An 18,649-nucleotide genomic window follows, 5' to 3' on the forward strand; every position below is an offset into this window, starting at 1 on the left:
ATAAAGTGAGACTAGGGACTTTTTTTTTTTTAAGTGGCGGAGGAATACAGTGCGGAAGGATACCTACCTTCCGTCATTGGATTCCTGCAGCCCGTAGAGAACGGCAGCATCAGCTGATGCTGCAGTTCTCTACCCAAGATCGTCGTGGGACACACTCGTGGACTGCTTCGGATCGTGGGTGAGTATTTTTGTGGTTTGTTATGTTAATATTTATTCCGTAAAAGACAATGGCTTCGGGGAACAATGTGACAAGTATTGGTAAGTATGTTACTCTATGTTATATGTACTGTATGTCTATGTATGTATTGTATGAATGTATTGTATGTAGTATGTATGTAGTATGTATGTAGTATATATGTGGTATGTATGTAGCATGTAGTATGTATGTAGCATGCATGTAGCATGCAGTATGTATGTAGCATGCATGTAGTATGTATGTAGTATATATGTAGTATGTATGTAGCATGTAGTATGTATGTAGCATGCATGTAGTATGTATGTAGCATGTAGTATGTATGTAGCATGCATGTAGTATGTATGTAGTATGTATGTAGCATGTAGTATGTATGTAGCATGCATGTAGCATGCAGTATGTATGTAGCATGCATGTAGTATGTATGTAGTATGTATGTAGTATATATGTAGTATGTATGTAGCATGTAGTATGTATGTAGCATGCATGTAGTATGTATGTAGCATGTAGTATGTATGTAGCATGCATGTAGTATGTATGTAGTATGTATGTAGCATGTAGTATGTATGTAGCATGCATGTAGTATATATGTGTTATGTATGTAGCATGCATGTAGTATGTATGTAGTATGTATGTGGCATGCATGTAGTATGTATGTAGTAAATATGTGGTATGTATGTAGTATGTATGTAGTATGTATGTATGTAGTATGTATGTAGTATGTATGTAGCATGCATGTAGTATGTATGTAGTATGTATGTAGCATGCAGTATGTATGTAGCATGTATGTAGTATGTATGTAGCATATATGTAGTATGTATGTAGCATATATGTAGTATGTATGTAGCATGCAGTATGTATGTAGCATGCATGTAGTATATATGTAGTATGTATGTAGCATGCATGTAGTATGTATGCAGTATGTATGTAGTATATATGTAGTATGTATGTAGCATGTAGTATGTATGTAGCATGCATGTAGTATATATGTGTTATGCATGTAGTATGCATGTAGTATGTATGTAGTATGTATGTAGCATGCATGTAGTATGTATGTAGTATATATGTGGTATGTATGTAGTATATATGTAGTATGTATGTAGTATGTATGTAGCATGCAGTATGTATGTAGCATGTATGTAGTATGTATGTAGTATATATGTAGTATGTAGGTAGCATGTAGTATGTATGTAGCATGCATGTAGTATATATGTAGTATATATGTAGTATGTATGTAGCATGTAGTATGTAGCATGCATGTAGCATGCATGTAGTATATATGTAGTATGTAGCATGTAGTATGTATGTAGCATGCATGTAGTATATATGTGTTATGTAGTATGTATGTAGTATATATGTGGTATGTATGTAGTATGTATGTAGTATGTATGTGGTATGTATGTAGCATGCATGTAGTATGTATGTAGCATGCATGTAGTATATATGTAGTATGTATGTAGCATGTAGTATGTATGTAGCATGCATGTAGTATATATGTAGTATGTATGTAGCATGTAGTATGTATGTAGCATGCATGTAGTATGTATGTAGTATGTATGTAGTATTTTTTTTTTTTTTTTTACATTTAACACATTAGCCGGATGATGGGACTACTACTGTCCCATCATTGGCTAATGTGTCAATCACTGTCATGGTAGCAGGCATCGCCAGATGGGACTTGTAGTCCCATCGGACGATGCTTGCACAGACCCCCGGACATCAGCACAGCCCCCCGGCAGGCCGGCACAGCCCCCCGGCAGGCCGGTACAGACCCCCACAGGGTGCACAGACCACCGGCAGGCCGGCACAGCCCCCCGGCAGGCCGGTACAGACCCCCACAGGGTGCACAGACCACCGGCAGGCCGGCACAGCCCCCCGGCAGGCCGGTACAGACCCCGGGCAGTCCACACAGCCCCCCGGCAGGCCGGCAGAGACCCCCGGAAGGCCCGAAATGACGGCGCATCATGATGCGCACACACCGCGCATCATGATGATGTCAGGCTGTCAATCAACTTTGAACTTCCGATTCCGATGCCGACTTCCGATATTGAAAAAATATCGGAAGTCGGTATCGGAATTCCGATACAGCAAGTATCGGCCGATACCCGATACTTGCGGTATCGGAATGCTCAACACTAGTCATGAGTGGTTTAATTTTGTAGAAAAAAAAAAAAAAAGCAGATCACAGACATGGCCCAAAACTAAAGTAATTTCAAATGGCAAATTTCTGTCTTTAAGAAACACTAAAAGAAATCAAGAACAAAAAAATTTGGTGGTCAGTAATGGTTACTTTTTTAGACCAAGCAAAGGGGAAAAATTATGTAATCACTCAATTGTGTTGGGAAAAAAACTATGGAATCATGAAGAAAAAAAAAAAACAAAAAAAAAAAAAAAACATGCCAACACATCGCTAGTATTTTGTTGCACCACCTCTGGCTTTTATAACAGCTTGCAGTCTCAGAGGCATGGACTAAATGAGTGTCAAACAGTACTCTTCATCAATCTGGCTCCAACTTTTTCTGATTGCTGTTGCCAGATAAGCTTTGCAGGTTGGAGCCTTGTCATGGACCATATTCTTCAACTTCCACCAAAGCTTTTCAATTAGATTGCGATCCAGACTATTTGCAGGCCATGCAAAACACAAGCCGCGGAGACACCATCACGTTTCTCAACGCAAGCAATGACTAGCCAGGTCTTTCCCCGGGAAGGAACAACCACGGGAAGGGCAGTCTCCAATGAAGGAAACCACCTGTGCCAAAACATGGTATCCATCCACAGACAGCTGTTTTGGGGTATTGCCCCTCATCAGTGTGGAGTAGGAAACTGGCCAGTAGGAGCAATGCCTAGTAGAATATTTTACATATTTCCCATAAGGGATGGGGGGCATTGCTCTAGAATCACTGCATTGAGAAACATGTGATGGTGTCTCCGCAGTGTTGGATGTTGATCTCCATGAGTTCATTCATCGTCATTTTTCACAGTCTTCTACTAGGCATTGCTCCTACTGGCCAGTTTCCTACTCCACACTGATGAAGGGCAATACCCCGAAACAGCTGTCTGTGGATGGATACCATGTTTTGGCATAGCGTAATATGGAAAAAAATTCCAGCATCCAGATCAGTAATTAGATTAAAAAAATTTTTATTCCTTTATTCCAAAATTTAAAAAAATCATAAGATTCTCCATCATGATAAGAGACGCATCAGGGCGTGTAGTTGGACGCGTTTCGGACTGGTTTTTTGTTCGAAACGCGTCCAACTACACGCCCTGATGCGTCTCTTATCATGATGGAGAATCTTATGATTTTTTTAAATTTTGGAATAAAGGAATAAAAAAATTTTTAATCTAATTACTGATCTGGATGCTGGAATTTTTTTCCATATTACGCTTTGCTGCAGAGGGATCCTGTTTCCACATTCCGTGCACCGATCGGACTTATAGCTGTCTTCTTTGGGGTGAGCTGAAAAAAATTTCTTTTTTTACCTTACATGTTTTGGCATAGGTGGTTTCCTTCATTGGAGACTGCCCTTCCCGTGGTTGTTCCTTCCCGGGGAAAGACCTGGCTAGTCATTGCTTGCGTTGAGAAACATGTGATGGTGTCTCCGCGGCTTGTGTTTTGCATATTTTAACATATTTCCCATAAGGGATGGGGGCTTGCTCTAGAATCACTGCGTTGAGAAACATGTGATGGTGTCTCCGCAGTGTTGGATGTTGATCTCCATGAGTTCATTCATCCTCATTTTTAAGTATTTGCAGGCCATGATATTGACCTGTGTCTTTTTTTCAAGGAATGTTTGCACAGTTTTTGCTCTATGGCAGGATGCATTATCATCTTGAAAAATGATTTAATCATCCCCAAGCATCATTTCAAATTGATGGGATAAGAAAAGTGTCCAAAAGAGCAACATAAACTTGTGCATTTATTTAAGATGTAATGACAGCCATCTCCCCAGTGCCTTTACCTGACATGCAGCCCCAGATCATCAATGACTGTGGAAATTTGCATGTTCTCTTCTGGCAGTCATCTTTATAAATCTCATTGGAACAGCACCAAGCAAAAGTTGCAGCACATCACCTTGCCCAATGCAGATACACGATTCATCACTGAATATGATTTTCATCCAGTCATCCACAGTCCACGATTGCTTTTTCTTAGCCCATTATAACCTTGTTTTTTTTCTGTTTATGTGTTAATGATGGCTTTCGTTTAGCTTTTCTGTATGTAAATCCCATTTCCTTTAGGTGGTTTCTTACAGTTCGGCCACAGACGTTGACTCCAGTTTCCTCCCATTCGTTCCTCATTTGTTTTGTTGTGCATTTCCTGTTTTGGAGACATATTGCTTTAAGCTTCCGGTCTTGACGCTTTGATGTCTTCCTTGGTCTACCAGTATGTTTGTCTTTATCAACCTTCTCATGTTTTATTTGGTCCAGACTTTAGTCACAGCTGACTGTACCACCAACTTCTTTTGCAACATTGCATGTTGATTTACCCTCTTTTAAAAGGGTTTGATAATCCTCTCCCTTGTTTCAATTGACATCTCTCATGTTGGAGCCACGATTCAAGTCTGTCCACTTGGTGCAAACAGCTCTCCAAGGTGTGATCACTCCTTTTTAGATACAGACTAGCGAGCAGATCTAATTTGATGCAGGTGTTAGTTTTGGGAATGAAAATTTAGAGGGTGATTCCATATTTTTTCCCACAGAATTGAGTGACTGAATAATTTTTCCCCTCTGCTTGATCTAAAAAAGTAACCATTACTGACTTCCATATTTTTTGTTCTTTATTTCTTTTAGTGTTTCTTAAAGCCAGAAAGTTGCCATTTGAAATGACTTTAGTTTTGTGCCATGTCTGTGATCTGCTTTTTTTCTACAAAATTAAACAACTGTATGAACATTCTCCAAGGCCGGTGATTCCATAATTTTTGCCAGGGGTTGTATATTATTTTCATGGACTACCCCCTTGTATTGTTTTCGTAAGTTCATAATTTCATGTCTCTCATCAGCTTTCTCTTGTCTTTCATTGCTTCTGGTTTTTAATACCTTAATTTTGTTATAATTCTGTACCTCAATAAAATATTTACTGTTAATACTTGTTTCATTTCTGATAATTATGGAGTAACAGTGATATTATAGGCTTGCTCTCATTCATATTGGAATTACTTTTTGGATTAAAGGCTTCTTTAACCCCTTTAAGACTGGAGTTATTTTCAGTTTAGAGTTTTTGTTTTTTTTGCTCTCCTTCTACCCAGAGCCATAACTTTATTTTTACGTCAATATGGACATGTGAGGACTTGTTTTCTGCAGGACAAGTTGTACTTTTGACTGACACCATTTGTTTAAACATACTGTGTACTGGAAAACAGGAAAAAAAAAAATTCCAAGTGTGGTGAAATTGCAAAAAAAAGTGCAATCTTTTTTTTGTTTTGTTTTTTTTCTTTTGCCGTTTAACTAGGTTCACTAAATGCCAAAACTGACATGCCATTATGATTCTCCAGGTCATTACGAGTTCATAGACACTAAACATGTCTAGGTTCTTTTTTATCTAAGTGGTGAAAGAAAATTCCAAACTTTGTTAAAAACAAATTGCGCCATTTTCTGATACCCATAGAGCCTCCATTTTTCGTGATCTCGGGTTGGGTGACAGGCTTATTTTTTGCGTGCCAAGCTGAAGTTTTTAATACTATTTTGGTGAATATACAATCTTTTGATCGCCTATTATTGCATTTTAATTCAATGTCGCGGCGACCCAAAAAAGGTAATTCTGGCGTTTTGACTTTTCTAGCTACGCCATTTAGCAATCAGGTTATTTTTTTTTATTGATAGATTGGGCTATTCTGAACGCAGTGATACCAAATATGTGTATGTTTGATCTTTTTACTGTTTTATTTGGAATGGGGTGAATGGGGGGTGTTATGAACTTTTATATATATTTTTATTTATTTTTTAACCTCTTTACTCCCGAGGGTGGTTTGCACGTTAATGACCGGACGAATTCTGACCACTGTCCCTTTATGAGGCAATAATTCTGGAACTCTTCCATGGATCCCGATGATTGAGACTTTTTTCGTGGCGTATTGTACTTCATGATAGTGGTTAAAGTTTCTTTGATATGACTTGCGTTTATTTGTGAAACAAAACACGGAAATTTGGCGAAAATTACCATTTCCTACATGTCTACATAAACATAATTTCGGAACCAAATTTATTTTTGTTAGGTTATAAGGGTTAAAAGTTAAACAGCGGTTTATCATTTTTAAAACATTGTTTTGCTTTTTAGGGACCATATCACATTTGAATTCACTTTGAGGGGTCAATATGACAGAAAACACCCAAAAGCGACACCATTCTAAAAACTGCACCCCTCAAGGTGCTCAAAATAACATTCAGGCTATGTGCACGCATCCGGAATGCCCGTGGAAATTTCTGCGGGAATTCCGCAATTCGATGCTGCGGGAAATCAGCGAGAAATCCGCATTTGTAGTTCCTGCGTATTTCCCGCGAAAAAAAAATAGCGTTTTGCAAGCATAATTAGCTTGCAGAATGCTAGCGTTTTCCAACTGATCTGTAGCATCGCCTGGAAAACTGATTGACAGGTTTGTCACACTCGTCAAACAGTGTTTGACGAGTGTGACCAACTTTTTACTATTGAGGCTGCCTATGCAGCATCAATAATAAAAAGATATAAAGTTTAAAATAATGCTAAAAATAAAAAAAATTGTGTTATTCTCACCTTCCGGCATCCCACGCAGCATCCCCAGGCCTCATCGATGCTCCTGGCAAATCCCGTTCCCAGCGATGCCTGGCGACAATGACCTTTGATGACGTAGCCGTCTCGCGACACCGTAGCAGTCTTGCGAGACCGCTACGTCATCAAAGGTCTCTGCCGCAAGGCATCGCTGGGAATGGGACTTGCCGGGAGCATCGCTGAGGCCTAGGGACGCTGTGTGGGACGCCGGAAGATGAGAAAATCACGATTTTTTATTTTAATTCTATTATATACAGGGATATGGTACCCAGAGCCTGGAGGAGAATCTCCTCTCCTCCACACCCTGGGTACCATCCGCACATTTTCCGCTTACTTTGCGCATGGTGGGCATAGCCACATGTGGAAAGTAAGTGGAACAATGCATTCCTATGTGTGCAGAATTCCCACGATTCCGCAAAAAGAATGAGCGTGCTGCGTATTTTTCTGCGATACGATTTTGCCGCGGAAAAATACGCAGCATTAACAAAGCATGTGCGGAATGCCATTGAATACAATGGGTTGCTTATTTTATGCGTTTTTGCAGCGAAAAAACGTGGCAAAAACGCATAAAATCCTCGGGAATTCCAGACGTGTGCACATAGCCTCAAGATGTTTATTAACCCTTCAGGTGCTTCATAGGAATTTTTGGAATGCTTAAAAAAAAAAAAAATGAACATTTTCATATAAAAATTACTTCAGATCCAACTTTCTTTATTTTACCAAGGGTAACACAAAAAATTGGACCCCAAAAGTTGTTGTGCAATTTGTCCTGAGTCCTCCGATACCCCATGTGTGGGGGTAAACCACACGAGCGCACGGCAGATGTCGGAAGGGAGGAGCGCCATTTGACTTTGGCTGGAATTAAGAACGGATGCAATGTCGCTTTTGGAGAGCCCATGATGTGCCTAAAGAGTGGAAACCCGCCACAAGTGACACCATTTTGGAAACTAGACCCCTAAAGAACATGGCTAGATGTGTGGTGAGCACTTAGAACTCCCAAGTGCTTCACAGAAGTTTATAACGTCGAGCCATAAAAATAATCATTTTTTTTTTTTCACAAAAATGATCTTGTTGCTCCCAATTTTTCATTTTTCCAAGGGCAACAGAAGAAATTTGACCCCAAAAGTTCTTGTGCAATTTGTCCTGAGTATGCTGATACACCATATGTGCAGGTAAACCACTGTTTGGGCACATGGCAGAGCTCAGAAGGCAAGGCGAGCCAGATTTTCTGTTATGCTTGCAGTTGCCATGACCCGTCAAAACAGCAGAACCTCCTATAAGTGACCCCATTTTACGAACCCCATAAGTGACCCCATTTTACGAACAACACCTCTCAATGAATTCATCTAGGGGTGCAGTGATCATATTGACACCATGGGTGTGTCACAGAATTTGTAATGTAATATAATAAAAAGATTGTTTCTAAATGATACTTATGTAAAACTACAAAACTACACATTTCAAATCTTAACTATTTTGTGTTATTATGACTAATATAGAAGTCATAAAAAAATCAAATTTTTCAAACTTTGAGAATTTCATACATGCTAGATAAATAACCTTAAAACTATCAAGCAAAACAATGTGTTTTGACAAAAACAGTCTCCGATTCACAGGGATATGTAGAGGCCATCCAAGGTTATCACATAAAGCGATATGTCGGAAGTGGAAAAAAAAAATAGGGCCCTGCCAGGAAGGTCAAATCTAGCCTTTGCTTTATTCTAAAGGGCCTGTCACACTAAGCGATATCGCTAGCAATATCGCTGTAACGTCACTGTTTTTTGTGACGTTATAGCGATATTGCTAGCGATATCGCTGTGTGTGATACTTACCTCCGACCGCTCGCCCGCTGGTTATCGCTGATCGCGCGAGAACGTCCTGGACCGTTTCTTGTTGTCGGCTTCCTGCTGTGGAGACGAGCAAAGCATGGACGCGGGCGGGAGGACGTCAGGATCGCCTCGTCTGACAGGTAAGTAGCGACCCCCGACCCCTGCTATGTCGCTGGTGAGATCTGCCTGTGTGGCAGCTCACTAGCGACCACTTAGCGATGCACCAGCAATCCTGACCGCGTTATATCGCTGGTCGGGATCGCTGGTACATCGCTAAGTGTGACAGTACCTTAAGAACTTGGCAACACAAAAGGAACCAAAAAATTGTATTGCCATAATGTTATTTGGGAATCTTGATGCAAGGTAATTTTTAAGGCAAAAATAAAAGGTTACCATTTGACTGAACTACATTTTTTCAGTTTTCCAGTGCATCATATGGTTAAATGAATGGGGCCATTCAAAACAAACTCATCTCAGTAAAAAAAAATCTTTTTTAAATAGGATGATGGAAAATAAAAAATACAGAAAAAAAGCTACAGCTCTTGGAAGAAGGGAAAGAAAAATGGTTGTGTGTAGCAGAAAAAGGCTGAAGTCTTAGGCCTCTTTCACACTTCCGTTTTTGACAATCAGTCAAGATCTGCCGATTTGGAAAAAAAACGGATCCGCCATTTTTTTTTGCGGATCCGTTTTTTTCCCCATTGACTTTCATTATTGGCGGATCTTGACGGATTCCCGTCCATTGCATCCGTCTCTCTCTCAGCCAGCTGTTCCTTTAAATTTCCTCATTCTGCAGATCCGTCAAAAAACGGATCCTGTGGCATACGTTCATATCAGTTAGGAACGGATCCGCTTGTCCGCCTTTTTGGCGGATTTTAACTGACAAAAAACTGAAGTGTGAAAGAGGCCTTAGGCTTGGTTCACATTGCGTTGTGTGCAATGCGCTGACGGGATCCGTTACATAGCGGCACAAACGCTATGCAACGGATGCGTTAGTGCACCCATTGCCTGCAATAGCAGTAGCGCATCCTAACGCATGCCAAAATCGGCATGTGTTAGCGATGATGCGTTACTTCATGCCACACCCTCAAACGCTGTCTGCAGCGTTCGGGGGTGTGTCGGGTCTAGCGCACAGCGAACGGACGAGTTCACTGTGCATAGACCTGTATGGGCTAACGCATGGTAGCGAGCTGCTACCATCCTTTAGCACATACATTAAGCTTTATGGTCACATATGATGTCAAAAATGACATCTGCGTTAGAGCATCCGTTTAACGGATGCCCCTAACGCAATGTGAACCTAGGCCTTACTTGACTCAGATGCATTTACGTACAATTACGACAATCACCACTGAGACCTTACAAATTACAGTTAATATTGAATCAGCAAAGCGGAACACTAGAGCAGAGCACAAAAATACAGCCAAACCTGCAAATGATGGAAAAGAATGAGTACATGGCTATGTGAAGGGTTAAAACTAAAATCAGAGCTGAAGTTTCATTTTAATTCTCTGAAGGTTTCGTTTCTCCATTTTTGTTGCTTTAAGATAAATTTTTTGTAATTGGGATGAAAAGTTCAGGCTGTCATGAAACCAGACTGTTCCTGATCAGGTACAAGATAAGGGACCCGGGGGTGTAATACTCTGAAGAATATGCCATTATACTTTCTATGCTATTTGGATACGGACATGAACTTTGTATAATTAAGCAAAAGATTATAAAAAGTGACTAAAATAAACGGGACTAGTGATCTGTCTTGATCCTCCCGTACAGAGACCCCCGTCTCCGTGTGGTTATTCCCAGTTGCTAGCAACGCCCTGTGGATTAATTTGGAAACCACAGGATCAACCGTGAAGGGTTAATTTAATACTCTCCCTATCAGCTGCTATTAATAAACATACAAATGGTATACTTACGTTGCCAAAGAAATCTCTTTGTATGTGCTGCTGTGAATTTCTTTCTAGCTCAAACTCAACATCATCATCATCACTAGCTGGAGCCGAATCCATGCCTGTGGCAGCCAGGCGTACATTAGGCATCTGGAAGAGATCCTGAAAGAAATAACAGTATAAGAGGCTACATAAAACTATCATAAAACATAAAAAATAGAAAAAAAGTGAGAAAAACATATTTACTTCATGGTCTTCTTTCACTTTCATGTGTTCAGACTCTAGATTCTTTTCAGTACCTGCAAAACTCGCTTTTGTCTGACAAAGAGGGAAGAAAAGAAAAAAAATTACGGTTATAAGCAAAATATCCAGCCCCCTTTGTAAATTAGGTTTACTACAAAAAGTACAAATTCTGCTGTTTGGAATATACTAAACAATGCAAAAAGCTCAACAAAAGTAATATAAAACAAGTGATTTCTCCAAGTTCAGCACAAAATGCCACTTTTACTGCAGTCTCAGAATTATTTTGTACTTAATAGAACCGCTTTGGCTGTTATGACCTGCAAGCATGATGCATCCAGCAAGCAGCCTTCCCTCATGGGCAATAGCCTCTAGCTCACCAATATTCTTCTATTTTTGTGCTACAACTGCCATGTGCAAATTCCAAAGGTTTCCTATACGATTCATATCAGGGGATGAATGACCACTCTTGAATCTCCCAGGATATCTGAAACCAAACCCAAGTTGGATGATTTAATGAAGCCCAAGCTTCAGCTTCCTCACAGAAGGCAATACACTTTTTCCCTAAGATTTGCTGACACCAGTTTGAATCCATCTTGCCCTCCACAAGCCGCAGGTTTCAGGTGCCAGAGGTGGCAAACCAGAAACAGAGTCCCAACGAGCCACTGCTGTGCTTCACTGCAAGCTGGGTGTGCTTTTCATTGCGGTTTTCAGATTAGTTTAAATTTTTCCCTCCTACAAATATACTGCCATGACCAAAAGACCTGACAATTTCTAGTTTTTTTCCTCACTGCACAGAAAAGAACCTCAAAACTTATGTGGTGTATTTATATGGCTGTGAGCATATAGAAGCTTCTTGGGGCAGTAGAATTTAAAGGTGTTGTAGTTTGGGAATGGTTTGGAAATGGAGAACATCAGCAATTAGTTAGGGCATTACTGTGCAAACAAAGTTCAGTACTTGCTGCCACCAAGCCCTGCTGCAGTTCTTTTGCAGTCAAAATAATTTTTTTTCTTTCAACCACATGACTCCTCAGGAATCTGGTGGCAGCCAGTGACCGCATCCACTTTCTGCCACATCCAGGTAGTGTAGCCAGTAATCCTGTAACTTTGAACCTATAAACTGTGTTTCCAGCTGTGTCTCTATTAACATTCAATGTATATGCGTCGCACAAAAAGAAAAAGATGCAATGATCTCTTCTCTTAACTTATTGAAGCAATCTCTTGAAAACAAAAAATATTACTGAACTGGAGGCCACTGTCAGGTCCAACACAGAGTCTTGGCTACTGCTCAACAGTTGACACTATCTTGAGACTGTATAAGAGACTCCGGATGATACTTTGTGAGAGGAGATGGTGGTCATGTGTGAGCTGTGGGGCATATGACAGCTCTGGCAAGAAGATAGAGCACACGGCCTCTTGGAAACTGTAGTCTATAGGCATAGATGAAGAGTTCAGAATGTCAACCATAACACACCAAAAGGGTTTAAGAAAACAAGTGAATGAAGACTTAAAAAAAAAGATCTTATTAAAAACATAACTGTGGATTTGGGACAGCCAGATCACTCTTTAGTCTTTTTTTGTGCCCAGAAAACACCTTTAAAAGTCTGAATCCAGCGTAAAGTTTTGTTCAGGTATTAACACAGAAAAAAAAAAAAAACGTATACTACCTCAGCAGATGTAAATGTACACCTGTCAATAGTATAACTGATGTGTTTCCAGGCACATTGTCATTTGTATGACAGGGATATACTGTAACCTTTAAAAAAAAAAAAAAAGTGAAACTATGGCCCACAAGACAGTGGGACCTCGCCAATCATCCACAGTACCAGCATTGCTCTAGTCCTCTTCTGGCCCACGTGACCAGAAAACAGATTAACCGGCTCACACAGGGGTTCATAGGTGGACGGAAGTCATTTTCACAACGTAACTTTATAGAGCCTCATTCCAAATCTCTATAGGCTTACATTACTAGAAGTGTTAACGGCTCTCACACAGCAGTCACCGTGTGAGCTGGCAGGAAGAGGTGCACTCATGTAAACCAGAAAAGGATCAGAGCGGCGCTGGACACAGCGCAAGTTGGTGATTAGTAAGTATTTTAACCCATTTACAATATATTACATGGATAATTATAATTGTTTAGGACTTTTTTTTTGCCCACCAAGGCCTTCTTTAATATATTTCAGAAAGACTCAAAGACTTAGGCTATGTGCACACGGGTGGAATTCCAGCGTAAATTTCTGCGGGAATTCTAGAATTCCATTCCGCGGTAAATATGCGCGAAAACTACATTTTAAATTCCCGCGTATTTACCGCAGAAAAACTAGCGATTTGCAAGAGTAATTAGCTTGCAAAATGCTAGAGTTTTCCAAGCGATCTGTAGCATCGCTTGGAAAACTGATTGACAGGTTGGTCACACTCATCATACTGTACATAGTGTTTGACGAGTGTGACCAACTTTTTACTATTGAGGCTGCCTATGCGGCATCAGTAGTACAAAGATCTAATGTTAAAAATAATTTAAAAAATTAAAAATCGTGTTATTCTCACCTTCCGGTGTCCCACGCACGTTCCTCATCATCGCAATGCTCCCGGCAACTCCCGTTCCCAGAGATGCCTTGCGACTATAACCTTTGATGATGTTGCGGTATCGAGAGACCACGACGTCATCTGGGGGTCATTGTCACAAGGCATCGCAGGCAATGGGAGTTGCCAGGAGCATCGTTGAGGCCTGCTGACGCTGCGAGGGACGTCGGAAGGTGAGAATAAGACTATTTTTTTATTTTAATTCTATTTTTTACAGGGATATGGTACCCAGAGCCTGGAGGAGAATCTCCTATCCTCCAGACCATGGGTACCATCCGCAAATGTTCTGCTTACTTTTCGCATGGTGAGCACAGCCACATGCTGAAAGTAAGCGGAACAATGCATTCCTGTGTGCGGATTTTCCCGCGATTCCGCACAAAGCATGAACATGCTGAGTAATTTTCCACAATGCAATTCCGCCGCGGAAAAATCCGCAGCATCAGCACAGCATGTGCAGAATCACATAGGATTGCATGGGATGCTTTTTTTTTGCTGCAAAATCACGCGTTTAAAATTGCAAAAAAAAAAAAAAAAAAAAAAAAAAAAAAAAAGAACACAGCCTGAACCTCCAAGTGCAACTGGTTCTACTTTGCGGTGACATTCTAAAACGTCACTGCATTGTAGAGCAGCTGCACTTCAAGATGTAACTTTGGGAGCAACCAGCTTTTATACACAGACAGACTTCCTGCAGAGAAGGCAGACAATTTCAGGTCTATCTTCTCAATACATCACTATACACAGCACTGTATAAGCACTGTGCACAGATTAGGATACACTAACCGTGCTTCCTCCTCCATACCCAGATATCATGTGATCTCCTGATATAAAAAAAGTAGGAGCTGCTGAGTCCTAAGAAACCAAGATAGCTCTGCTGTGCATAGAAAATAATTGATATTCTCATGTAAGTGGGGATACTATGCCAGTCGCAGTTATAGTGGAAGTCATCAATAAAACAAAGCTGTACCTACAGTCATGGCCAAAAGTATTGACACCCCTGCAATTCTGTCAGATAATATTCAGTTTCTTCCTGAAAATGATTGCAAACACAAATTCTTTGGTATTATTATCTTCAATTAATTTGTCTTAAATGAAAAAACACAAAAGAGAATGAAGCAAAAAGCAAAACATTGATCATTTCACACAAAACTGGGCCGGACAAAAGTATTGGCACCCTCAGCCTAATACTTGGTTGCATAACCTTTAGCCAAAATAACTGCGACCAACCGCTTCCGGTAACCATCAATGAGTTTCTTACAATGCTCTGCTGGAATTTTAGACCATTCTTCTTTGGCAAACTACTCCAGGTCCCTGATATTTGAAGGGTGCCTTCTCCAAACTGCCATTTTTAGATCTCTCCACAGGTGTTCTATGGGATTCAGGTCTGGACTCATTGCTGGCCACCTTAGAAGTCTCCAGTGCTTTCTCTCAAACCATTTTCTAGTGCTTTTTGAAGTGTGTTTTGGGTTATTGTCCTGCTGGAAGACCCATGACCTCTGAGGTAGACCCAGCTTTCTCACACTGGGCCCTAAATTATGCTGCAAAATTTGTTGGTAGTCTTCTGACTTCATAATGCCATGCACACGGTCAAGCAGTCCAGTGCCAGAGGCAGCAAAGCAACCCCAAAACATCAGGGAACCTCCGCCATGTTTGACTGTAGGGACGTGTACTTTTCTTTGAGTGCCTCTTTTTTCTCCTGTAAACTCTATGTTGATGCTTTTGCCCTAAAAGCTCCACTTTTGTCTCATCTGACCAGAGAAAATTCTTACAAAATGTTTTAGGCTTTTTCAGGTAAGTTTTGGCAAACTCCAGCCTGGCTTTTTTATGTCTCGGGGTAAGAAGTGAAGTCTTCCTGGGTCTCCTACCATACAGTCCCTTTTCATTCAGATGCCGACAGATAGTACGGGTTAACACCGTTGTACTCTCAGACAGCAGGGCAGCTTGAACTTGTTTGGATGTTAGTGGAGGTTCTTTATCCAACATCCGCACAATCTTGCGTTGAAATCTCTTGTCAATTTTTCTTTTCCGTCCACATCTAGGGAGGTTAGCCACAGTGCCATGGGCTTTAAACTTCTTGATGACACTGCGCACGGTAGACACAGGAACATTCTGGTCTATGGAGATGGACTTGTAGCCTTGAGATTGCTCATGCTTCCTCACAATTTGGTTTCTCAAGTCCTCAGACAGTTCTTTGGTCTTCTTTCTTTTCTCCATGCTCAATGTGATACACACAAGGACACAGGACAGAGGTTGAGTCAACTTTAATCCATGTCAACTGGCTGCAAGTGTGATTTAGTTATTGCCAACATCTGTTCAGTGCCACAGATAAGTTATAGGTGCTGTTAATTACACAAATTAGAGAAGCATCACATGATTTTTCGAACAGTGCCAATACTTTTGTCCACCCTCTTTGTTATGTTTGGTGTGGAATTATATCCAATTTGGCTTTAGGACAATTCTTTTTGTGTTTTTTCATTTAAGACAAATTAAATGAAGATAATAATACCAAAGAATTTGTGTATGCAATCATTTTCAGGAAGAAACTGAGTATTATCTGACAGAATTGCAGGGGTGTCAATACATTTGGCCATGACTGTATGTGCTCAAATACCTCCCAAAAGGTCTTGTATGATCGTATGGGGGGGAACAGAGGGCAAACTACATGAAAAAAATATAGCGGCATAAGCCAGCACCCACTGAAAAAAAATAACTTATGTACAATACATAAAAATAACTTCTACAGAATAGGAGAACACATTTCATTTTATAATCTTTTCAGTGATCATAAGAAAACTTTAATATCTAAAAAAAAATATATATATACCGTATATAGTTGTGTATAAACCGAGGTTTTCAGCACTTTTTGTGCTGAAAACGTCCCCCCCCCCCCCTCGGAAAAACAAGAGTCATTGTTCCAGAAAGCAGTCGGGGGAGGGGGAGCAGCGGGTCACAGAGGCAGGAGTCGTCGGCTGTGGCTAAAGCCTGTGCCGCTGCTGTAACAGCGCACCATGCCAGCCGCAGCCTTCCAGCACACATCATACTCACCTACCTGTGCGACCTGGGTGCTGGCACTGCATCTCGTTCTGGCTGCTGGCGCCTGCAGCTCTTCCTGCCGAAGGATCACCTGGCTCCGCTCATTAAGGTAATGAATATGCACTGCTCTTCACTCCCATAGGTGTGGTGCACATATTCATTACCTTAATGAGCGGGTCCATGTGATCGCTCGGCAGGAAGAGCTGCAGGCGCCGGCAACCGGAACGAGATGCAGTGCCAGATAGGCAAGTATGATGGGTTTGTTTTTTTTTCAATAGGGAACATGCAAACAGGGATAGGGGATAAGGAACCATGCATACAGGGACAGAACAGGGGATGTATGCATACAATGACAGGGCAGGCATACACACAATGACAGGGACAGGGGAGCCATGCATACGAGGACAGGGATGAGGGGACAATGTATACCTGGCTTATACTCGAGTCAATAAGCTTACCCAGTTTTCCGTGGCAAAAGTAGGTGACTCGGCTTATACTCAGGTCTGCCTATACTCAAGTATATATGGTATTTTTTTAGAGCAGTTAAAAGTTCATAAATAGTATTAAAAAAAAATGAAAATTTGCCTGATCATGAACTTCTTAAGTAGTGCTACTACTATGTGCAGTGCCTAAAGGAGTTTTATATGCAATTATACTTGGTTAAGAAAGTATTTCTGTATGGAGGGTACAAAGAGCTTTAGGCAATTATGCTCCTTTAGGGGGCATTTAAGTAATATTAATGCTGCAAAGAGGCATTAACATAGGTGCAGTGTATTCTTAAACTGGGACCAGTATTGTTTTTAGTAATAGATAGATGGATATTTACAACAAATGACATTGGTGGATCACATGAAATTGTTACAATGCTCACAAAAAAATGCCTTACCATGTAGGAAGATCTTTTTGTATTTTGAATTTCTTGTCCCTCAATAACTCCACGTTGCATTCCCGGTGGCAGCAACCTTTTAAAGTAGGCTTCTAACTGGTCATCAAAAAATTCCCCATCATCCAGCTCATCTGTTAAACAAGTGAAAGTGTTCCTCATAAGAATGCATGAAGTAACAAAAGAAAAGTAAATGAACATCTCGCCATCAGTATGCGGTGTCAGCATTTAAGCCCTTCACCCCCCCAGGCCAATTTTTTCCAGTTCTGACCAGTGTCAATCTATAAGGCAATAACTCTAGAGTGCTTCTAGAATGGATCCCAGAGATTTTGAAATTGTTTTTTCGTGACACGTTGTACTTCATATTAGTGATAAATTTTCAGTCTTTTTTTGCATTTACTTAAGACAATTTCGAAAATTTGATTCAAAAAAAAAAAGCATTTTGTAATTTTTCAAGCGTATTAAATATCTGTTTTAAAAGCATAAAAATTAACTATGGTATGTTATTTGGTATAACTAAGGCTGGTTTCACATTAGCGTTCTTGTGCGCAGCGTTTGAGGCGCATCCATGCGCCCTATCTTTAACATGGGGACGCACGGTCTAGCATTTGCACGCGTTCATATGCGTTATCGTGTGCATGCGTCGTCTGGACGTTTCCGTCGGGGCTGGGCTAACGCAACATGTTGCATTTTTCTGGCATCGAATTTCCGTAAAATAAATGCTTGCGCACGGAATGCACCAAAAGAAAGCATTACAGTCTATGGTGAGCGCATATGTGCGCAGAGACATGCGCATGACTGCGTTAGCGTGCGCATGCATTTTTTTGTAAACAAGTCTAGGAACTGTCTCGACAAGTTCCTAAGACCACCCCTAAAACCAAGATACATAACAATAGGGGGCAGGCATTATAATTCACTTCTTTACAGACTCTGGAGAGGAAAGCTGCAGGAGAGACGCCTGAATTGGAAATGTAATTATACCAGCTAATGGATGTCTGTCTGTTTTTTTATCCCTGCAGTATGTAATTTTTTTATTTTGTATTTCTTATTGCAGAATTCATTAAGGAGGATCAGCATAGCATCCAACAGTGACAGTTCCCACAGTGGACAAACAAGTGAAGGGAGTACATTATCTACTGTTGGTAAGTATTCACTGTCACTTCTAGACATGTGTCCAATTTTTTGTTGTTCTTCACAGAGCTCTTCAAGTGGCGCGGAACACCAGCAGGAGCAGGCTGTGGAATGGATGGGACAATGCCT

General features: G+C 40.7%; 1 protein-coding gene across 2 annotated transcripts in view; it reads right to left on the reverse strand.

Moving 5' to 3' along the window:
* CEP192 (centrosomal protein 192) overlaps positions 1-18,649 on the reverse strand; it is a 325,551-nt gene that overhangs the window by 216,098 nt on the left and 90,804 nt on the right. For both annotated transcript variants that reach the window (XM_073590043.1, XM_073590042.1), the window contains exons 7-9: positions 17,393-17,523; positions 10,900-10,971; positions 10,681-10,815 (exon numbers count right to left, since the gene is read on the reverse strand). In XM_073590043.1, coding sequence (XP_073446144.1) covers positions 10,681-10,815; positions 10,900-10,971; positions 17,393-17,523 — 338 coding nt within the window. The remainder of the gene's footprint in view (positions 1-10,680; positions 10,816-10,899; positions 10,972-17,392; positions 17,524-18,649) is intronic.

This window comes from Dendrobates tinctorius, unplaced genomic scaffold, assembly GCF_039654945.1.
Source record: "Dendrobates tinctorius isolate UK_male_01 unplaced genomic scaffold, ASM3965494v1 ptg000115l, whole genome shotgun sequence".
Lineage (NCBI taxonomy): Eukaryota > Metazoa > Chordata > Amphibia > Anura > Dendrobatidae > Dendrobates > Dendrobates tinctorius.